The sequence below is a fragment of the Sminthopsis crassicaudata genome, chromosome 2, assembly GCF_048593235.1.
Source record: "Sminthopsis crassicaudata isolate SCR6 chromosome 2, ASM4859323v1, whole genome shotgun sequence".
Classification (NCBI taxonomy): domain Eukaryota; kingdom Metazoa; phylum Chordata; class Mammalia; order Dasyuromorphia; family Dasyuridae; genus Sminthopsis; species Sminthopsis crassicaudata.
In genome coordinates this window covers 130,993,705-131,018,851 of record NC_133618.1, presented here as the reverse complement: position 1 = coordinate 131,018,851, position 25,147 = coordinate 130,993,705, and the positions used below count along the sequence as shown (strand labels likewise).

At 33.4% G+C, this 25,147-nt stretch overlaps 1 protein-coding gene across 1 annotated transcript in view; it reads right to left on the bottom strand.

Annotated features, from left to right (window-relative positions):
- KCNU1 (potassium calcium-activated channel subfamily U member 1) overlaps nt 1-25,147 on the bottom strand; it is a 270,021-nt gene that overhangs the window by 27,354 nt on the left and 217,520 nt on the right. Inside the window, 1 exon segment of the mRNA XM_074285038.1 lies at nt 571-645. Within this exon segment, the coding sequence (XP_074141139.1) occupies nt 571-645 (75 nt within the window).

Here is a 25,147-nt window from a genome sequence, read left to right as displayed (position 1 = left end):
TATAATACATTCAAAAACAGTGTCACTCATCTTAGAAGTATTGGATTTTACTAAGAGGACCTCAACAAATATATACCAATAACTCAACTAATGGAATCAATTCCAAAAAGCAAAATTTCATTTATTAGAGGACTTAGAAGGGCTTTTGTAGGGCACGAGTCTCTTATGGGAACCCCTAAACTTCTTTCCATAAATGTTCATTTTTTTCTAGCAACTGAGGTTCGCCCTATTATAAAATCTCCATGTACAAAGAGATAAAAAGTTCATCTTTTTCCTTGAAGCAGGAAGAGCCAGACCATGAAGATGTTGACCTTATCTCTCAACATCAGATAATGTCACCAAAGTTCTAAAAGCTCAGTATGCCCCACTGCCTCCTTTCACGGTCATAGCATCTAGACAGACCATGAATGTTTTTTTTTAATATAGATTATAGTTCTTTATCTGAAAATTACAAATAGAATCCAGGACCTCATTATATAATGGCACAATAATCCTGGCTCCTATTAATCCTGTGAATACCACCTCCTTATGTACCTCCTCTCAAAAATACAAAAGAAAAAGAAAACATACTCAGTTCAGTTATGATGGGAATCCGTCTAAATTTTTCTTGAAATGTAGAATATGAGGTATGTCTAGAACACCTGTCTGTAAAAATAGACAGCAAAAAAGAGAAAATCTGGTAAATATGAAAACAATAACTTGAAGACTTTAAAAAATGTAAATTTGCTTTAAGCACTTGGTAAAGATACTATGCATGCCCCCAAATCATGTTATTTCCTATAGTTAGGTTTCTTCCTTTCTCTAGCTCTTTTTTTCTCTCTTTTGTTCTCTCTGTCTCTGTCTCTGGTTGTTGCAGCTTCTTTGTAAGGTGAATTTATTTAGCTGACACTTCCAGGGATTTAGAATAAATAATTCTCTAGAGATTCCATTATTAACATCATAACAAAAACACAATTATGGTTTGTTAAATGGGGTGTCAGTTATTTGTTAGTTAGCAGCCCCTCCCCTCCCAAAGTTCTTTAGAATATTTTTATAGTTATTTTATTTTTTCTTTATTTTTTATTTTTATTTCCCCAGTTATATATACATATACATATACACATACATATTTTTGTTATACATACACATTCATTATTTTTACAAATATCCATATGAATCATATTGGAGAAAAAAATCAGGACAAAAGGGAAAAACCACACACATACACACTCACACACACACACACACACACACACACACACACACACACAAAACCTAGAAGAAAAAAAGTGAATATAGCATATGCTGATTTACATTCAGTGGTCATAGTTCTCACTCTTGATGAGAATGGCATTTTCCATTCAAGTTTATTGAGATTGCTTGGATCACTGAATTTCTAAAAAGAACCAAGTCTATCATAGTTGATCATCACATAATCTTTTTGTTGTCTTATACAATGTTTTTTCTGGTTTTGATTGTTTCATTTAGCATCAGTTTATGCTAATCTTTTTAGGCCTTTCTAAAATCAGCCTGTTGATTATTTTTAGTAGAACAATAATATTCCATTATTTACATGTACTATAAATTATTTACCTATCCCTAATTAATGGGCATCTATTCATTTTCCATTTCTTTTCAACCACAAAAAGAACTGCTATAACACTTTTATATCCATTGGTTCTTTTCCCTCTTTTATTATTTTTTGGGAATGCAGAGTAGCATTGCTGGATCAAAGGGTATGTATGCACAGTTTTATTACTCTTTGGGCATTGTTCCAAATTACTCTCCAGAATGGTTGGCTCATTCACCAGCAATGCATTAATGCTCCAGTTTTTTTACATTCCCTACAAAATTTATCATTATCTTTTCCTGTTATCTTGGCTAATCTGAAAGATGTGAAGTGGTACCTCAGAGTTGTTTTAATTTGCATTTCTCTAATCAGTAGTGATTTAGAATATTTTTTCATATGAATGCAATTGGTTTTAATTTCATCATCTGAGAATTATTTGCTCATATCATTTGACCATTTATCAATTGGAGAATAAATTATATTTTTACAAATTTGAATCAGCCCTTTATGCATGTTATAAATGAGTCCTTTATCAGAAATACTGGCTGTAATTTTTCCCATGCATTCTGCTTTCCTTTTAATATTAGCTGCATTGGTTTTGTTTATGCAAAACCTTTTTAATTTTATGTAATAAAAATTATCAATTTTGCATTTCATAATGTTCTCTAGTTCATCTTTGATCATGAATTTCTCTGTTAGGCAAAGATCTGATAGTAAACCATTCCTTACTCTCCTACTTTATGTAGAGTGTCATTTTTTATGCCTAAATCATGTACCCATTTTGACCTTATTGTATAATGGGATGTGAGATGTAGGCCTATACCGCATTTCTGACATATTATATTCCAGTTTTACCAGCAATTTTTGTCAAATAGTGAGTTTTTATTCCAGAAACTGTAGTTGGGGATTTATCAAGTACTAGATTACTATAGTACTAGAGTCATTGATTATTTTGTCATGTGTACCTAAACTTTTCCAATGCTCTACTACTATATTTCTTAGCTAGCACCACATGGTTTTGATGACTGCTGCTTAATAATAATGTTTTATGTTTCTTACTGAGGTAATACGGTATTTTTTCATGAATTCTCTTGATATTCTTGACCTTTTCTTTTTCCAGATGAATTTTGTTATGATTTTTTTCTAGCTCAATAAAATAATTTTTTGACAGTTTGGTATGGCACTGAACAAGTAGATTAATTTAGGTAGAATTTAATTACATTTACCCAGCTTAACCATGAACAATTGACATTTTTCCAATTATTTGGATCTGACTTTGATTGTATGAAAAGTGTTTTGTAATTGTGTTCACGTAGTTCTGGGGTTTGTCTTGATAGGTAAACATCCAAATATTTTGTCTATCTATTTTAAAATGTACTTCTTTCTATCTCTTGCTACTGGGTTTTGCTAGTATCATATAGAAATGCTTATAATTTGTGTGAATTTATTTTATGTCCTGCAACTTTATTAAAATTGTTAATTGTTTCAAGTGGATTTTTGGTCGATATTATAGAATTCTCTAAGCATACCACCATATAATCAGCAAAGAGTGATAGTTTTATCTCCTCGTTGCTGAGTTCAATTCCTTTAATATATTTTCTTTTCTTATTGCTAAAACCAATATTTCTATCACAACATTGAATAATGGTGATAATCCTTGTTTCACCTCTGATCTTATTGGGAATAAATTTAGCTTTTCCCCATTACAGATAATTCTTGCTAATGGTTTTAGATAGATGATGCTTATCATTTAAGGAAAACTCTATTTCTATGGTCTCTAGTGTTTTTTTTTTTTTTTATTAGAAATGGGTGCTGCATTTTGTCAATAGATTTTTCTGCATCTATTGAGATTATCATATAATTTCTATTAGTTTTGTTATGAATATAGACAATTGTGCCAATAGTTTTCCTCATATTGAACCAGCCCTGCATTCCTGGCATAAATCCCATTTGGTCATAGTGTATTATATTGCTGATTAAAGTTATTGTGATCTTTTTACTAATGTTTTGTTTAAAATTTTTTTTCATCAATATTCATTAGGGAGATTGGTCAGCAATTTTCTTTGTTCTGACTCTTCCTATTTTAGACTTTCAGTACCATATTTGTGTCATAAAAGGAATTTGATATGACTTCTTTGCCTATTTTCCCAAATAGTTTATAAAGTATTGGAATTGTTCTTTAAATGTTTGGTAGGAATCAATTGTAAATCCATTTGGCACTGGAGAATTTTTTCTTAGGGATTTCTTTGATGACTTGTTTGATTTCTAAAATGGGATTAAATAATTTATTTCCTCTTTTATTAATCTGGGTATTTTATATTTTTGTAAATAGTTATTAATTTCAATTCGATTTTCAGATTTTTGGCACATATTTGAGCAAAATATCTCCTAATTTTAATTTTTTCATCATTGGTAGTAGTTTCAAGTTTTTCATTTTTGATGCTGATTATTATGCTTTTCTATTTTTGTTTATCTATTTTGTTGATATTTTCATACAACTAACTCTTAGTTTTTTATTATTATTAGATGAATTGTTTCCTTATTTTTGATTTTATCAATGTCTTGTTTGATTTTCAGAATTTCTAAATTTGGTATTTAATTGGAGGTTTTTAACTTGTTCTTTTTCTATTTTTTAGCTGCATGCTCAATTGAATGATCTTTTTTTTTTATCTATTTCATTCATTGAACTATTTAGAGATATGAATTTTCCCCTAACTGCTTTGGCTACATCTTGTAAGTTTTGGTATATTGTCTCATTATTGTCATTCTCTTCAATGAAATTAATGATTGTTTCTATTATTTGTTGTTTGACTCATTCATTTTTTGAATTTAGATTATTCATTTTCTAATTGGTTTTTAGTATATCTTTATCTTACCTTGGTCATAATGTATTAATCCTACTTGGTCATAGTGTATTATCCTACTGAGAAATTGTTGGAATCTTTTTACTAATATTTTATTTAAATTGTTTGCATTGATATTAATTAGGGAGATTGGTCTATACTTTTATTTCTTTGTTTTGGCTCTTGCTGGTTTAAGTATCAGTACTATATTTGTGTCTTAGAAAGATTTGACAGGACCTGCTTATCATTTCTTAAATCACAATATTATTCCATTATAATCATATAGCAGAACTTATTTAGATTAATTAGAAATTAATGAGAAACCATCAATTTCCAATTCTTTGCCACCACAAAAAGAGTTTCTATGAATTTTTTTTTATGTAGAGAACTTCTTTTTCTTTCTTTCTTTTTTTTTTTTTATTTTATTGGTATAGAGATCCAGTAGTTATATTGCTGGGTTAAGGAATATACACTTTTAAAGTCCTTTGGGAATATTTTGAAATTATTCTCTAAAATAGTTGAACAATAGTATATGTTATACACTCCATCCAATATTGTTCTCTAGGACTTATTTTCCTTTTTTGTTGGCATGTTATTCAATCTTACAGGTTTAAGGTGGTATCTGAGTGTTTTTTGTTTGTTTGTTTTTATTATGGTTTTGATTTACAAGATATATGCATGGGTAATTTTTCAGCATTAAACCTTGCAAAATCTTCTGTCCAACTTTTCTCCTCTTTCCCACACCCCCTCCCCCAAATGGAAGATAGACCAATACATGTTAAATATGTTAAAGTATATGTTATTGATACAGTTATTTTGCTGCACAAGAAGAATTGAACTTTGAAATAATGAAAAATTAATCTGAGAAGGAAATAAAAAAGGCAAGTGGACAAAACAGAGGGATTGGAAGTGTTATGTAATGGTTCATAATAATTTCTCAGAGTCCTTTTACTAGGTGGATCTGGTTCTATTCATTATTGACCAAATGGGACCAATTTGGTTCATCTCATTGTTGAAGAGAGCCATGTCCATCAGAATTGATCATCATATAGTGTTGTTGTTAAAATATATAATGCTCTCTTGGTCCTTCTCATTTCACTCAGCATCAGTTCATGTAAGTCTCTCCAGGCCTTTCTGAAATCTTCCTGCTTGTTATTTCTTACAAAACAATAATATTCCATAACATTCATATACCACAATTTATTCAGCCATTCTCCAGTTGATGGGCATCCACTCAATTTCCAGTTTCTACCCACTACAAAGAGGGCTGCCACAAACATTTTTGCATATATAGGTCCATTTTCCTTCTTTAAGATCTCTTTGGGATATAAATCTAGTAGTAACAGTGCTGGATCAAAGGATATGGACACTTTGATAACTTTTTGGAATGCACAATTCCACCAACAATGTATCAGTGTCCCAGTTTTCCCACATCCTCTCAAACATTCAGCATTATCTTTTCCTATCATCCTAGAAGTATTATCCTACTCATCCTGAGAGGTATATAGTGGTATCTCAGAGTTGTCTTAATTTGCATTTCTCTGATTAATCTTTTTATATGGCTAGAAATAGTTTCAATTTCTTCATCTGAGATTGTCTGTTCATATCCTTTGACCATTTATCAATTGGAGAATGCTTTGATTTCTTATAGAGTCAATTCTCTATTTATTTTGGAGATGAGGCCTTTATCAGAACCTTTGATTATAAAAATGTTTTCCCAGTTTATTGTTTCCCTTCTAATCTTGTCTGCATTAGTTTTGTTTGTACAAAAGCTTTTCAATTTGATATAATCAAAATTTTCTATTTTGTGATCAATAATAATCTCTAGTACTTCTTTGGTCACAAAACCCTTCCTCCTCCACAGGTCTGAGAGGTAAACTATCCTATGTTCTTTTAATTTATGTATAATCTCATTCTTTATGCCTAGATTATTAATCCATTTTGACCTTATCTTAGTGTATGTACATTGTTAAGTGTGGGTCAATGCCTATTTTCTGCCATACTAATTTCAAATTTTCCCAACAGTTTTTGTCCAACAGTGAATTCTTATCCTAAAAGCTGGGGTCTTTGGGTTAATCAAATATTAGATTAATAAAGTTATTGACTCTTTTGTCCTGTGAACCTAACCTATTCCACTGATCAACTAGTCTATTTCTTAGTTATTACCAAATGGTTTTGGTGACTGCTGTTTTATAATATAATTTTAGATTTGGTACAGCTAGGGCACCTTCATTTGATTTTTTTTTCATTAGTTCATTTGAAATTCTTGACCTTTTTTTCTTTCAGATGAATTTTATTGTTATTTTTTCTAGGTCATTAGAATAGTTTTTTGAGAGTCTGATTGGTATAGCACTAAATAAATAGTTTAATTTAGGTAGTATTGTCATCTTTATTATATTTGCCAGACCTATCCAAGAGCACTTAATATTTTTCTAATTGGTTATATCTGTTATTATTTGTGTGGAAAGTGTTTTGTAGTGTTACTGATAATAGTTCCTGATTTTCCCTTAGCAGATAGATTCCCAAATATTTTATACTTTGGCAATTACGTTAAATGGAATTTCTCTTTGTATCTCTAACTGTTGGATTATTTTATACAAGAATGCTGATGATTTATGTTGGTTTATTTTGTATCCTAGAACTTTGGTAAAGTTGCGGATTATTTCTAATAACTTTTTAGTAGAATTTCTGTGTTCTTTAAGCATACCATCATATAAAGATTGATAGTATGGTTTCCTCATATTCTACTCCAATTCCTTTAATCTCTTTCTCAACTCTTATTGCCAAGGCTAGCATTTCTAATATAATATTGAATAGTAATGGTGATAGTGGACAACCTTGTTTCATTCCTGACCTTATTAGAAATGGTTCCAGTTTATCCCGATTACATATGATGTTTACTGATGGTTTTAAATAAATGCTACTGACTATTTTAAGGAAAAGTCCATTTATTTCTGTACTCTCAAGTGTTTTTAATAGGAATGGATGTTGGATTTTATCAAATGCTTTTTCCACATCTATTGATATGATCATATGTTTTTTGCTAATTTGGTTATTGATATAGTCAATTATGCTAATAGTTTCCTAATATTGAACCAGTATTCCTGGTATAAATCCTACTGGGTCATGGCGCTTTATTCTGGGAATTCATTTCTATAATCTTTTTTGCTAATATTTCATTTAAGATTTTAGCATCAATATTCATTAGGGAGATTGGTCTATAATTTTCTTTCTCTATTTTCAACCTACCTGGTTTAGATATTAGTACCATATCTGTGTCATAAAAAGAATTTGGTAGGAGTCCTTTATTCCCTATTTTTTCAAATAGTTTATATAACATTGGAATTAATTGTTCTTTAAATGTTTATTATTATTCACATGTAAATCCATCTAGTCCTGGGGATTTTTTCTTAGGGAGTTAATTAATAGCTTGATCAATTTCTTTTTCTAAAATGGGACTATTTAAGCAATTTACTTCTTCTTCTGTTAATCTGGAAAGCCTATATTTTTGAAGGTGGTCATCCATTTCACTTAAGTTATTAAATTTACTGGCATTAAGTTGGGCAAAGTAACTCCTAATTATTGCTCTAATTTCCTCTTCATTGGTGGAAAGTTCTCCCTTTTCATTTCTAAGACTAACAGTTTGATTTTCCTCTTTCCTTTTTCTAATTAGATTTACCAAAGTTTTATCTATTTTGTTGGTTTTTTCATAAAGCCAACTCGTATTTTTATTTATTAATTCAATAGTTATTTACTTTCAATTGTATACATGTCTCCTTTTAATTTTAGAATTTCAAGTTTAGTATTTGATTGTGGGTTTTTAATTTGCTTTTTCTAGCTTTTCTGAATTACAAGCCCAATTCATTGATTCTGTAGGTCAAAAAAGGAGAAGATATGCACCTTTAGATTTGAATAAAATTAAAGATTTGAAAAAAGGTTGTACCATTTATGAGACTACATCAGCTTGTCTTAAAATGTTACTAGATGGTTTGTCTTATGAAGTCCTAACCCCGAATGATTGGAAATCCATAGCAAGGACATGTCTAGAACCTGGACAAAATTTGTTATGGCTTGCGGAGTTTCATGAATTATGTAAAATCCAAGTCAGATGCAATTTGGAAATAGGAGTTAACACACAATTCACTTTTGAGCAATTAGCTGGTGAAGGTCACTATGGAGAGAATTCAGAATAGGTTAAATATCCCATAATAGTGTATGAGCAAATTGCTAAGGCTGCAATAAAAGCTTGGGGTGTCCTCCCTGGACAGAAAGATCAGGGGGGAGGGGGCTTTCACTAAAATAGAGCAAGGTCCCAATGAACCTTTTGCGGATTTTGTGGGACATTTGCAAATTGCTGTCAAAAGAACTATTGGAGAAAATGCAGCTACAGAAATATTGACAAGACATCTGGCTAAGGAAAATGCCAATGAGTTTTGCAAAAGAATTATATGGGGATTAGACAAAGATCTTCCTTTAGAGGAGATCATAAGATGCTGTGCTACAGTGGGAACAAATGCTTTTTACACCTGGACTATGATGAACGTGGAAAGACAGGGTCCCTCCTGGCAAGGGACTTCTAGAAAAACTCGTTTATGTTTCCAATGTGGAAAAAATGGACATCTAAGAGCTCAGTGTACATATGGAGATAGAGTGAGAAGACAGGGTGGGAGAACAAGACCCAATACCCCATGTCCAAAATGCAACAGAGGACTCCATTGGGCATCAGAGTGTAGACTAATTCAGGGAAACGGGATGAGGGGCCCAGGTCCAGGGCCCCAGGCAAAAAAGATTTGGGGCATGATGGCAGCTGATGTTACACCCAAAGAGCCTTTAGAAGGTCAGGACTCTGATTTGATCAACCAGCAGAAAAGCAATCACATGGCAGAAAGGAATTACCTGATAAGTCAGCCAAAAGGCAAACAGATTGCAAAAATGGATTACACTTGGGAAAAATACAGGCCTTTTAAACCAACAGGGCTGTGTCCAGTGCAAACAACTCCAATGTAATTGCCAGATGATGAGAAGAAATTTAGAAAGCAGTAAATAGAAGGTAATTAGATAGGTTCACTGCCTGGGAGAGATGGTTTGCTTGTATTTCTTCAGATGGAGAAGGAATCAGATGGGTGCCAACGAGTCGTATTCGCCTTGTCCATCGGAGAGAGATAGAAAAAGAGAAAGACCTCAAAACAAAGGAGAAAACATAAGAAACATCTGACACTGAAAGAGCATGGCTAATAAGAAGACTGTTAAAGAACTTTAAAAACCAGCAGGAATCATTGGATTTCCTAACACAAGATGAGACTAATGGACAATGGACTTATGAACATTTACAAATTCTCAATTTATGATTATTTGATCATGTTGTTACATACTTCTAGCATGTGTTATGTTACTATGTTACTATGTGTTTATGTAATCTATGTAATTATGTGTAATGCCTCCCATATTGATGGATTTATGTTTCAAGGTCATGACCACCCTATGTTCTAAATCAAAAGAAAGGGGGAGATGTTAGGTTCTTACTAAATACTAATGAGATAATGAGATATTAGGTTCTTACTAAGTGCTAAGTCGGTACTTAACAATTCTCTAGTTCCGGCCTTTGGGGGGAGTTTTACCCCTTTGAACTCCTGGGGAGGAGCTTGCATGCTTAGGAGGAGCAAGTTCATTGGTTGGTTGAAGTAATTTTTCCCAGAAGCCCTTGCATTATCCCATGCCCATCCTCTGGGAGGATAAAAGAGGGTGGCACTTGAGATATAGGGAGGAATCTCTACTTTAGGTCAGAGTTGGTGGCCGAGACATTGAGTTGAGACAGTAGATCACCTCCCAGAGAGCGATTGGCAGTTTCTGGAGACAACAACACATTACACTTCTCTTTCTCTATTTTAATCAAGTAAGCCTCTAAAAATGTAACATTTCCCCTTATTACCATTTTGGGTGCATCCCACAAATTTTGATTTGTTGTCTCATTGTTGTCCTTCTCTTGGGTGAAATTATTAATGATGTCTAGGATTTGCTGTTTCACCCTTTCATTCATTCAGATGAGATTATTTAGTTTCCAATTACTTTTTGGTCTATTTACTCCTAGCTTTTTGTTGAATGTAGTTTTTTTTTATTGCATTGTGATCTGGAAAGAATGCATTTACTATTTCTGCTTTACTGCATTTAATTTTGAGGTCTTCATGTCCTAATATATGGTCAATTTTTGTATAGGTTTCATGAACTGCTGAAAAGAAAGTGTACTCCTGTCTCCATTCAGTTTTCTCTAAAGAGCCATCATATCTAACTTTTCTAATATTCCATTTACCTCTTTACCTTCTTATTTGTTTTGTGGTTTAATTTATCCAATTCTGAGAGCAAGGTTGAGATCTCCCACCATTATAGTTTTGCTGTCTATTTCTTCTTGCAACTCTCTTAATGTCTCTTTTAGAAAGTTAGATGCTGTACCACTTGGTTGATATATGTTAGAATTGATATTGCTTCATTGTCTATGCTACTCTGTATTTGCTTTTGCTTGATTTGAGATAAGGATGGCTACCTCTGTTTTTTGTTTTGTTTTGTTCTGTTTTGTTTGCTTTTTTTTTTTTTTTTAACTTTACCTGAAGCATAATAGATTCTGCTCCAGCCTTTTAACTTTACTCTGTATGTATCACCCTATTTTAAATGTGTTCCCTGTAAACAATATATTGTTGGGTTCTGGCTTTTGACCCAGTCTGCTATCTGCCTCCGCTTTATGGGAGAGTTCATCCCATTCACATTTATAGTTAAAACTATTAATTCTATATTTCTTGCCATCTTATTATCCCCATATTATGCTTTTCTTTTTATTTCTCCTCTTATCCCTTTCCCCAGTATTAAACTTATGGGCACCACTTGCCTCACATAGCTCTCCCTCTTTATCATCCCTCCTATCCCTTCCCTTTTCTTACACCTTTCCCTTATTACTCTTTTCCTTTTCCTTTTTTTTTCTCCCACTTTTTAATGAGGTGAGAGACGTTTCTCTGTAAACCAAATATATCTATTATTTTCTCTTTGAACCAAATCTGATGAGAGTAAAATTCACACAATGTTCCTCCTAAATTCCCTCATATATGATATGTTTCCTTTGCCTTTTTGTGGGAGTTGTTTGCCCTCTTTTTATCTCCCCTTTTTCCCTTTTACTGACACTATCCCCTTTCCATTTCTACTTCCTTTTTTTTTGTTATATCAGTAAAATCAAATTATACATGCCCTTTTTATGCATGTCCATAACAGAAGTACAGTTTTCAAGAGTTCTTTTTACCTTTTCTGCTTCTCTTGAGTCCTATAGTTGGAGGTCAGATTTTTTTGTTTAGCTCTGCTTTTTTCATTAGAAACAAATGAAATTCACCTGTTTCATTAAATCTTCATCTTCTTCCCTAGAAGAAAATGCTCAGCTTAGCTGGGTAGTTTATTTTTGACTGCATTCCAAATTCTTTTGCCTTTTGGAATATCAGATTCAAGGCTCTTTGATCTTAATGTGGAAGCAGCTAGATCCTGAATAATCCTCATTGTGGTTCCTCGGTATTTGAATTGTTTTCTTCTGGTTGCTTGTAATATTTGTCCTTAGTCTGATAGTTCTGAAATTTAGCCACATTATTTCTTGGAATTTTCATTTTAGGGTCTCTTTCAGAAGGTGTTTAATGAATTTTTTCAATGCCTATTTTACCTTCTAATTATATTATATCTGGGCAGTGCTCTTTGATGATTTCCTGTAAAATAGTGTCTAGGCTCTTTTTTTCATCATAATTTTCAGGAAGTCCAATAATCCTTTGATTATCTCTTCTAGATCTATTTTCCAGGTCTGTAGTTTTTCCATGTATGCATATGTATATGTATATATATATATATATATATATATATATATATATATATATATATATATATATATATATATATATATGTTTTTTTTTTTTTTCTGAGGCTGGGGTTAAGTGACTTGCCCAGGGTCACCCAGCTAAGAAGAGTTAAGTGTCTGAGACCAGATTTGAACTAGGGTACTCCTGAATTCAAGGCTGGTGCTCTATCCACTGTACCACCTAGCTCCCCCCCAAGTAGATATTTAATTTTTTTTCTATTTTGTCTATTTTTTTTTGTTTTGCTAGACTGATTCTTGATATCTCAATGAATCATCCATTTCTATTTGTTCAGTTCTGATTTTTAATGAGTTATTTTCTTCATTAGCTTTTTTAAATCTCTCTTTGTATATGTCCAATTGAGTTTTTAAATGAGTTGTTTTGCTCTATGGGATTTTTTTTTCCATTTTACTATTTGTTTTTACTGAGTTATTTTCTTTTTCAAATTCACAAATCCTACTTTGATGGGAGTTCTTTGTCTTTTCCAATTCATAAATTCTGTTTCCCTGGGAATTCACTTTTCAGGAAGTCGTTTTCTTTTCCCACTTTATCAAATTTTTTTAGTGAGTTATATGCTTTTTTGCACTCTTTTGAGAGTGTCTCTTTCCTTTCCCCATTTTTCTTCTAGCTCTCTTTTCAGATCTTTTATATTTTCTTCTAGAAAAGCCTTGTGTGATGGGGACCAGGTTACATTCCCCCTTTGGGTTTTTGTCTGGAGACTATCTGCTATTAGTCTCCTCGGGGTTGAAAACTTGCTCTTTTTCTGTATAGAAGCTATCTATTGTTAAAGTTTCCTTTTCTTTTTTACTCATTTTTTTAAAAAGCCTTTAGGATCTGCCTTTAAGTAAGGAGGTTACCAGCTTCCTCTCCAGACAGGGATAAATAGATGGGCAGTGCTGATCTGCAAATGGGCTGCAAAGAGCAGCCGAGCTGTGGAAATGCCCTGGGAAGAGCCCCCCCCTCCCCCCCCCGTGGAAGTGTCACTGCCCCAGGCAGAGCCCCTCCTGTTGTGCAGAAGTGTGACTGCCCTGGGCAAAAGTCTCGTGCTGCAGAATATGGCTGCACAGCTGTGCTGTGGGCCATGCTGGCCATCTGAATGTGGCCAGGTCTTGTTAAATTCTGTCATTTTTTGGAGTACACTCTACTTTTGGCATTTATATAACTTCTCTGCTTTGTAACCAAAGCAGAACAGACAGCCTGTGGTGGAGTCCTCCCTGCAAATTTTCCACCTGCAGAGACCACACCCTCCCCTGGTCTGCTCAGTATGCTAGCCTCTGTGTTCTGCCTGCATGCCAGTGCTGGCCTCCTCCCACCCCATCAGCACAAACCTTTTCTGACAATCTTCTAGATTATCTCTGGTTGGTAATTTGTTGTACTCCCAATATTTGTGGATTTTACCAGTCAAACACTATTTCTGATGCTGAATTTGGTAATTAGTAGAGAGGGTAGAAGGGGAGCTTAGAATGACACGTGTGTCCTCTCTGCCATCTTGTCTCTGCCCCCAACAATAAAGATCTTAGGAGACATTGCCAGCAATAGGGCTAATGGAGGTGATGGAATTTCAGCTGAACTCTTTAAAATCCTAAATTTCTATGTTGTTAAAGTGTTGTAGTCGGTATGTCAGCAAATTTGTAAAACTCAACAGTGATCACTAGATTAGAAAAAATAATCAGTTTACATTGCAGTCTTGAAGAAAAATAATGCCAAAGAAGGTTCATGACCAAATAATGGTACTCATTCCATGTCGGCCAAGTTATATTTAAGATTGTGCAAGCTAGGTGTTAGCAATATGTAAACTGAGAATTGCTGGAATTGTAGAACTGTTTTCAAAGAGGCAGAGGTACTAGAGAATAAATTTCCTATATTCCCTGTATTATGGAGAAAGCAAAGTATTTCCATATATACATATACTTCTGCTTCATTGCCTAAACTAATGCCTTTGGCTGTGTTAATCACAACAAAATGTGGCAAGTTTTCAAAGAGATAAGGTGACTGATCATCTTACTTGTCTTCTGAGGAACCTGTGTGGATCAAGAAACAGCAGTTAGAACCAAATATGGAACAACTGACTTGTTTAAGATTGGAAAAAAAATACAAGGTTATATATTGTCTCCTTATTTATTTAACTTACATGTGGAATACTTTATGAGAGAGGCAAGCTTGTTTGACTCAAAAGCTGGAATTAAAGTTATAGGGACAAATATCAATAATCTCAGATATGCAGACAATACCAATCTGATGGCAGAAATTGAAGAAGAATTAACCAGCCTCTAGATGAGGGTGAAAGAGGAGAGTATAAAAGCTGCTTGAACCTTAACATCAAAAGAAAACAAAGAATTGGCAATAGGTTACACCACTTCCCAAAAAGAGGAAGAAGAAATGAAAGCAGTATTAAATTTTATATTTTTGAACTTAAATCATGAAATTAAAAAGCATTTGCTCCTTGCAAGGAAAGTCATGGAATATCTGGACAGCATACCAAAAAGCTTGCTGATAATTTTCTATATAATCAGAGCTGTATTTTTCTGGTGATAATATATGGCTGAGAGAATTGGGCTATAAGATTAGCTGAGCACCACACAGTCATTGCTTTTGAATTGTGATGCTGGAGAAGACTTTTGAGAGTCCCTTGGTGAGTAAAGTGATAAAAATCAGTCATGATTTAAAGCAATTAATTCAGACTGTTCATTGGAAGGTAAATACTGAAGCTGAAGCTTAAATATATTCTCATATTAGAAAAGACAATGGTATTGATAAAGATTAAAGACAAAAGGAAACATGGATGGTAAAGGATAAGATGGATAGATAAGATTGTCATGGAAGCAGCAAACATGAACTTGGACAGACTGGATAATAGCTGAGGACAGAAGTACTTGGCAAGCTATTGTCCATAGGATCATGAAGAGTCAGACACAACTGAATGATTTGAACAACAAAATGTTTTCTTTAACCATCTTACCCAGAGTTTTCCATTGGTAATCATATATCCCAAAGTGGTTATTCACAAAATGAAAAATTTCACATGTGTCAAAATATTTATAGCAGCAGTATTTCAAGTGCATTGAATTGCAAACAAAGTATATGTCTATTGATGAAAGAATGGCTAAATAAAAACTGTGGTACACAAATATAGTAGAATATTACAATGTTATAAGAAATAACAAATATGATGAAAGAGAAGCAATGAAATGTTTTTATTATAAGATGCAAATGAAATAAGAAAGGTTAGGAACTTTTATAATGTATTTTATATAGGTAACTATTACATACATATTATTTTAATGTCTATATATATATATATATACATATATATGTGTATATATATATATATATATATATATATATATATATATATAAAATGTGTATATATAATGTTTAAAATGCAAATATAAGGAACAATTAAAACACCAACGAATCAAACAGTATCTGGATATTATAATGACTGGCCACAAAAATGATGAGAGAAGACACCTCATCCTGCTCCTGGGCAGAATTAGGGAGTCCACAGGTGTGCAAGATTGGATATGTCAGCATTGTTTCAGTATGTTTGATTATGTTTTTGCTTGATTTTTTTTCTCTCCTTCCTTTTTGTTTATTATTCTTTAATATAAAGGATGTCTCTCTGGGAGAGAGAAAGGAGCATAATAAAACTGTAGGTATTCTAAAAATCAATGAGATCAATAAAAATGTATTTGAAAAAAGAGACTTCTGATCTGAAATTGGAAGAGATCTTACAGGTCATTAAGTCCAATTCTCTTATATTCCAAATGAGGATATTGGCTCCAAAGTATCTAGGGATTTGATCAAGATCAAATAAACTTTGAGAGACAAAACTGAAATTTAAACAAGTCTTCTGATTTCAAATTCAGTGCCTTTGCTGTTATATTGTCTTCTTGCCCAGGGCTCCCACAACTACCACTCCATACCAGTATCTTTTGAGCCCCTCAGCAGTCAGAATTTCTGATCTTTCTTCTCCCCCCTTTTTTTAAAGGTGAAAAGTCCTCAGAGAAAGCTTCTTATGTAGTTTGTGCTAACTAGAAGTGTTGGTATACATGATATAAGAAGCATAGAGATAGATGAGAAACTAGATAGTATTGAGTTTTCTCTCCTGATTTCTTCAAATTTGGGGCATTAGCTCTCTATCTTTTTCTAGAGAAATCAGGACTTATTTATTTCACATAGTAGTTCTGAAGCACAATTATATCACACGGCCAACCAAAATACTTTGACTCTGGGATCAGGGAGAAGAAAACACTCTGAGATGATGGAACAGTATGGTTTTGTTTAAAATTTTCAAGAAGATAAATTAAAAGGAGAGAAAAGATAACTATACAGAACAAGAGAAAATGAGAATTGTAAATGTGGAACCTTCTGGATTCCTTTTTACTAGACTAACATCATAATTTCTTTGACTGCCTTTTTCAACCAGTGTTAGCAATTGTGATTCGTTCTTTCTCAAAAAAAATTGGACAAAAGTACAAGAAAAGTCACCAATCATCTTTTTAGGCCTTCAAAAACTAGAGTGAGGATTCTAATGCTGGAATTCCATAAGTAGAAATGCTCCAAATTTTCTTGCAGGGTGTTTTTCCATGAACTTCCCAGCTATATCCAAACCATGCTTCCTCCATAATAACCTACATCTCTTGCCACTGGAATTCAGCTGCTACTTTAGGGGCTTAACACTCTCTTTCTTTCAAGTCTGACTCCTTTATATATTGTCTTTTTCTATTAATGTACTCTCTTTTAGGACAGTTGTTTGCTTGCATTCTTATTACTGGAACTTAGCACTTAATATTTAGTAATTGATTGATTAATCCATTCATTTTTTCATTCATTGATTCATTCATAATTCCATTCATTCATTCAGTATTCCAAACCATACAAAAGAAAGGATCTACTGGCTTCCTTGGAGCAAATGTGCTTATGAAAGAAAGGAGTATAGCTCTCATAACTGTTCCTATCACAGCTTTAAGCATCTGCTGCTGATGCCAGCTGAAGGATAGGGAATGACTTACTACTTTTATTCCACTGTTCTCTGTTCAGTACCAGTTAATTTGAATATATGTCAGATCATAGCTAGGCTACATTTTCCTTATGTCAATATTTTTGCTGTAGAATAGTACACAGTACTCTACCTGAAATCTTACAGGCTGGCAGGGTGCTATTACAAGAGATTGCTTAATTGTAGATTACGACTGTACATTTAAATTTCAGTAGCATATTAAGTTGTCAGACTTAATTACCATTATATGTTTAGATTATGCCACAAATTATTTAGTTCAGTACCTAGGTTTGCCAACCTGTTCCTTTTGTGATATGACAGGACAGTAATTAGAGCATTACAGGAAGACCTAAAATTTTCCATGCATAAGTTTGGAAGGCCTGGGCGTTGTTGCTGACCTCCAGGGAATGCTTTTGGTGAGGACTGTGAATGTGAGCCTCCTGTATAGCCTATGTTCTTGAAAATATATTGAGTGGCAGTATCCTGGTTCTCCAACTTTGGATATAAGCTAATTTCAGTGAAGACTTTGAAACCTCTACAGGATTTCCACTTCAATTGCCCACATTCCCCAAGCCATAGCTCAGAATATGAGAAGGAAAGACAAATGAATGAGATGGGGAAAGAAGATTTTCAAAAAAAATCAGTTAGGTCCAGTTGTGGGGCTCAGGGCAAGGAAAGAAATTATTTACTTTCTCATAAAAAGGAAAGACTTTTCATAATCCCTTCTTTATTTCTCAGATTTATAATTTGTATACTCTCCTTCCTTCCTTCCTTCCTTCCTTCCTTCCTACCTGCCTTTCTTCCTGCCTTCCTTCTTCCCTCTTTCCTTTCTCTCTCCCTCTTTCCCTCCCTCTCTTCCTTCATTCTTTCCCTCTGTCCTTCTTTTTCCCCTTTCATTTCTTTCTCTTGATAGAACAATCTGATATTTTAATATTATTTTAATTAAGGAAAAACAAGTCCAGAATGATCTGTTGACATATTTGTATATTAAAAACACCAGATTATGCAAGACCTTAAGCCATATTATAAAGCAGCAGTCATCAAAACTATTTGGTACTGGCTAAGAAATAGGGTAGTTGATCAGTGGAATAGGTTAGGTTCACTGGACAAAATAGTCAATGACTGTAGTAATCTAGTGTTTGACAAACTCAAAGACCTCAGCTTTTGGGATAAGAACTCACTATTTGACAAAAACTGCTGGGTAAATTAGAAACTAGTATAGAAGAAATTAGGGCTCTACCCACACCTAACACCACATACCAAGATAAGGTTTAAATAGGTTCATGATTTAGACATAAAAAAGTGATATAATAAGCAAAATTAGAAGAACATAGAACAGTTTAACCTCTCAGATCTGTGGAGAAGGAAGGAATTTGTGTCCAAAGGAAAACTGGAATTCATAATTGAACATCAGATAAATAATTTTGATTATATTAAGTTAAAAAGTTTTTGTACAAACAAAACTAATGCAGACAAGATCAGAAGGGAAACAATAATTGGGAAATCACATTTACATTTAAGGGTTCTGATAAAGGCTTCATTTCTAAAATATATAAAGAATTGACTCAAATTTATAAAAAATCTAAGCCATTCTCCAATTGATAAATGATCAAAGGATAAGAACAGACAATTTTCAGATGAAGAAATTAAAAACTATTTCTAATCATATAAGAAGGTGCTCTAAATCACTATTAATCAGAGAAATGCAAATTAAGACAACTCTGACATACCACTATACATCTCTCAGATTGGCTAAAATGACAGGAAAAGACAAAGACAAATGTTGGAGGGAATATGGGAAAATTGGGACACTAATACATTGCTGATGGAGTTCTGAACAGATCCAACATTCTTGAGAGTAATTTGGAACTATGCCCAAAAAGTTATCAAGCTGTACACACCCTTTGATCCAACAATGTTTCTACTGGGCTTATATCCTAAAGAGATCTTAAAGAAGGGAAAGGGACCCATATGTGCAAAAATGTTTGTGGCAGCCTTCTTTGTAGTAACCAGAAACTGGAAACTGAGTGGATGCCCATCAATTGGAAAATGTCTGAATAAGTTATGGTATATGAATGTTAAGGAATATTATTGTTCTATATGAAATGATCAGCAGGATGATTTCAGAGAAGTCTGGAGAGACTTAAGTGAACTGATGCTAAGTGAAATGAGCAGAACCAGAACATCATTGTACATGGCAACAATAAAATTATACAACACTCAGTTCTAAGGAACATGACTCTTTCCAACAATTAGATGATTGAGCCCAATTCCAATGATCTTGTGATGAAGAGAGCCATCTACACCCAGAGAGAGGACTATGGGAACTGAGTGTGGATTACAGCATAACATTCTCATTCTTTCTATTGTTGTTCACTTGTATTTTTTTTCTTACTTATTTTCTTTTTCTTTTTCTTTTTTTTTTTTCTTTGATCTGATTTCTCTTGTGCAGCAAGAGGGGGTGGGGGGAAGGAGGAGAAAATCTGAAACACAAGACTATGCAAGGGTCAACGTTGTCAAATTATCTGTGCATATGTTTTGAAAATAAAAAGCTTTATAAAGATATTAAAATAAAATTTAAAAACCACCAGATTATTATGTTTTTCATACAAAGTCTTTGCAACGATGGAAGCTTCCTTCCTAGCCTTTTTGATTGAGTAACTTAAATTGTGGGGATAGTCTAAAGAACTTGTTTGACCTATTGCTTCTCTTGGGTTTGTTTCTTCTTTTCATATGACTTCTTGGCAGTTGACATCAAGTAAGAAATAATTATAAATGTTGGGAAGCCCAAGATCTTCTTCCTCCATGGCCAACATGTTGTCGTGTGAATACAGATCTTAGTCCTTAGTCCTTATATTCCTTCACTTTCAATGAAGGGGAATAATCTGAAGTCTATAACCTTGTGAATTTTGAAAGATAAGAGAATGAACCCTAGAAGAGTTTTGTAGCCAGCCCAACACAGATGCTCTGGACAATAAGGAGTCATTATTGGGACTTATCATGGTAGTAGCTGGGATAAAGATCCATTAAACTGGTAAGCTATAATTCAACATGGATTTGGTAGGACAAAGTAGGAACTACATTAAAGATGAGCTCAGTCTCTTCAAGGGCTGCGGTAGTATATAAGAGAATGTATCTTTGGAGTGCTAGGAAGAATATTGGCACTTCTTTTTATAATTTCAAAATAGCAAATATCTATTAGGAAAATTGATATTAACTGGATACATGGAATGGAGTGCTACCTAATGCAATTGTTTTACAGTTGTGTAACACAACAGAGATGGGAGCTCTACCATATGGCATTAGTGAAAGACATCTTGAATTCTCTGGAACCCTGAAGGGAAGATGACTTTGTTTTGGGAGAGTGAGGCCTGAGAATATTTACTACCAAATGATGCAAGTTTTGGATGAGAAGGAGGATGAGTTCTTTTGTGTCATCCTCTCTTCAACTTCTGCCAGGGGTTTTCTCCAATTCATTCATTCCTAATCTCCCAAGCCTGCAAGGACAGTAGGTCCTGCCAAGCCTGGATGATCTGTATAGTTTGAGAATTCACTTTCACTGGAAGTCTGAAGCAGGGAAGAGAGAGGGCTGTGAGAGGGTATGGGCAGCATAGGCAGAAATCCTGTTCTTTCTCCTAAGTCTGAAAGGACCTTTGCAAACAATTTTGATCTCTAAGAAACTGTAAATTATGTTTCATACAAAAATGGGTCCATTGACTTTTGAATATGAAGATTAAAAGCCTGATTATAGATTCTTTTAAAAGCCATAGATTTTCTCAAAGCTGGCTAAATTCATTTGATTTTTCCATGAATTTTTTTTTCACTGAATGGAATGAACTTCAGCCACACACACATCTCTCAGGAAAATAACTCTTGTAAGCGGAGTAGCTAATATTTTTATTTTAATCAAAGATTGATGTCTTAGCAACATATCAATGCTATTTTTTTTCTTTCAAATAGCAACATTATCAATTATGAACTATAGTGTAGGACCCTGGTATTGGACATATACAGACTGAGTTCAATCTTGAAGAACTTCTCAAAATTTGCTTTTTGCCTCATACCCTACCCAATGTCTTTCTGGAGAATATCAGAAGAACATCTATGTTCATATCACTAGAGACGCAGAAAAACAGGTGCTCTAACTCCTATAAAAGCACATAAGTTAACAGTATATATTTGATATAGGACAGTCCATATTTCACTCAACATAAATTATACAAAAAAGTCTCTATAGAGCAGCTCATAAACATCAAGACCAAAGGTGTCAGAAATACAGTAGCCTGTAGCCCAAAATATGCTTGATTGTATCCCAAAATTAACATGTAACTGAGAAAATTTAACAATTAAATAAAAATATAATAGAATATTATAGGTTATCAAACCTGATTTATAAGACAAAATAAGTACAGAAGGAATCCTTGTGTACAGCTTAGCAGCCCTCTTTCTATTTGAATTTGATACCATTGGTCTAGATAACTTTCATTCATTCCCCTGTGAATTCTATTTTCCCCTAGGGACCTGTAATTTCTTAAGACTTATAGCACCCCCCTGTGGTTGATACTCAACTAGAAAGGAAATTTGTCTGAGGCTCAATAAAGAGACCCTTCTTTCCCAAGGAGTGTATAAAAATCTATAGATTCTTTTAAGCACCATAATTTTGAGGTGTCCTGAAACTCAGAGACAGTTGATAAAGCTGCTATAGAGTCAGCTTTCCCATTGGACCTTCATAGTCTGCATAATTTATGGAGTTAGCAAAAGTCAAGATCAAGGATTGCTCCTCCCATCTTATACCTGTGTCATGGTCATAGATTATTCATCTTCTGGCTAATATATTTTATTTGTAAACTTGAATGGAACTTGTTCTTTTAGTTTCAGAAGATTAGGTCCAGGAACAGAGCACTGTTAGGAACAAATCACCCTTTTCTTCCCAGGAATTCTTAGTACTACAACATTACTCTCACTTCTCCCCTGCAATCTTTGGACATAAACTATTTCTTGAAAGGTTCTTTCCTTTTGAGGTCCAAATTCTCTTTATAGAACTCTTTCTCAGCTTCAGTGTTCCTTCATTTTCAGCTCAAAAAATTTAAAATTCTGGCCTCCAAACCTGCTTTAATAATTTCAACCACCAAGTAGCACTGAACACCTCTTGGTAGAAGATTTCCCAACTTACTCACTTGTATATTCACTTATAGGTAGAAGGACTATACAACCAAAATCAATTCATATGACTCAGTAATTTTCTATGTTTTAGCACTACATCAAATAATCATGAAATTTGAAAATAATAGTGGGCCGAAAATAGACCAAAAATATTCATTAGACTATATGGCAAGTGATGATAAAGCCTCTTCTTAAAAATCTCCAAGGAGATAGAACTTCAGCCCATTCCATATTTGAACAGTTCAAATTATTAAGAAGTCCTTTCTGTGACAACAGAACTAAAATTTCCTCTGTGCAATTTCTACTAATTTCTTTTGATGTTCTCTGAGAACAAAACATCTAATAATCTTCCACTTGAAAAGCCTTCAGGTATTTTAACACAATTAATATATCTCTTTTGGTCTATTTTTTTTCCATTCAGACCAAACATTCCTAGTTCCTTCTACCAGTTCTCATATGTCATGGGCTCAATGCCCTTCACTATTCTGGTTGCCCTCTTCTGAACTTTGTCTGGATGATTTATGTAATTTTATAACATGGTGCCTAAAACTGAACATAATATTCTAGTTGAGATTTGATGAGGGTAGAGTACAGTGGGATTATCACCTCCTTATTCCTGTAAACTATGCACTTCTGAATGAAGTCCAAAATCGCAATCACTTTTTCTTTTGGTTGCCATATCACATTGCTGAGTCATATTAAGTTTGCGGTCCAAGAAAACCCAAAGATCCTTCCAGACCAAATGTTGTCTATTTATGCAGCCTTTGTCTGTTACTTGAAAAGTTGATTGCTTTGTGCAAGAATTTACATTTATCCCTATCGAAATTTATATTATCAGATTCAAGCCAATCTTCTACCCTATCAAGATGTTTTTGGATCTTGACTATCATTCAGAAAGCTAAATAATACTTTCAGTTTTGTGGTCAAATTTGATGAGCATACCTATTATGCTTTTATCCAAGTCAAAAAGTACAAGCTAAGCACAGATTTCTTGGGGTACTCCTCCCACATAGACAATGTGCTGCTATTAATGCTAACTCAAAGCCTGGCCATCTAGTCAGTTTTGAATCTATCTGTTTAGATCATCTTCTATAGAATATAGATATGACTCAATCTTCTCCACAAGAACAGTGTAAAACACTTTTTCAACATTTTACCATTTTCTAGTGGTTTAATAATTTTGTCAAAAAAGAAAAAAATGATATATTTATAATGATCTGTCATTAATTCAACCATTCCATCTTTTTGTAATAACCAGTTCCCTTCTTAAAATTAGAGGAACCATTTCTTTAGCAATCCTTTCTAATTTTTTCCAGTATCCAAAATTAAGTTCATTGGCCTATGGTTGAAAGATTCTATTTATTTCTGGTTTTTACAAATTAGAATGACATTTGCCCTTCCTTGATTTTGGGTTACCTCTCTTATTTCCCATGATCTTACAAAGATCACTGCCAATGACTTAGCAATGACATATATCAATGACATATAGATCATCTGGGACAGGAAACTTCATCATCCAGCTGTTTCCTTACTATATTTTTACTTATATTGGCTATCTATTCCTTTTTGATTCGCTTTATTATGTCATTTCCAATGTAAAGGACATTTGCCATACTGCTAGTAAAGGTTCTATCACTTCTTTTACCCTTCTTTTTCCAAACTATAAACAAAATCCATGATATAAAATTTATTAAGCATCTATTAAGTGCCAGGCACTATGGTAACTGCTTTACAAATATTATCTTATTTGATCTTACCAGCCCTGGCATAGAGGGTATTATTATATCCAGTTTACAGATGATAGTAATGAAGAAAGCTAACGTATGTATGGCACTTACTATGTGCCAGGTACTAAGTACTTTTTGAAATTCTATCAGTTGATCCTCATGACAACTTCCATGATAGTTGCTATTATTTTCCCATTTTATGGAAGAGAAAACTGAAGCAAAGAAAAATTAAATGATTTTCCCACAGTTTTACATTTAGTAAATGAGGCCAGATTTGAATTTAAATTTTCTGACAAAACAACCCCACAACTTTTTGTTTTCCTGAGCTTCCCTTGTCAGCCTTAATTAATTCTAAGCTTTAGCATTCCTGACACTATTTTTACAAACCATGATACACTCTTTTGTTTCTCTTCTATTGGCTGCCCTTTCTTACATTTATGCATATTTATTTTTTAAAATCTAAATTTCTTGGTGATCTCCATGCTTATTTACTTCTGTCTCTTTAGACAAATCTCATTTGTTTTTCTTCTTGTTGGAACGGTTACCCTTTGTATCTTCTGAATTTAATTCATGAGCATCTCCTATTCCTCTTTATCTTTCCTCTAAAACCTACTTTCCCAAAATTGAGAGTGCATATTAAGAAAATGTTCATATTTCTCTCCCTTTGATATCATGAATTCTATTATAAAGTAGTGCTCTTTTCCTTCATCTCATATCCCTCTAAGATCCAATCATTTCTACCCTAATAAATTAGTTCTTCCTTATTTTTGAGAATCATATTTAGAATGCAATTTACCCTTTTTGATCTCTTCATGTTCTGAAGGATTAAATTATCAATAAGGAGAGTCATTAAGTTATTAGCTGTTCTATTTACATGGATAATTGAAATCCCTCATCCCTATTATATCATGCTTCTATACCAGGCTCATGATATTTTTCTCAAAGATTATTAAGTACTCTTTACCAAATAAGGGGTGGGGGGGCTTCTG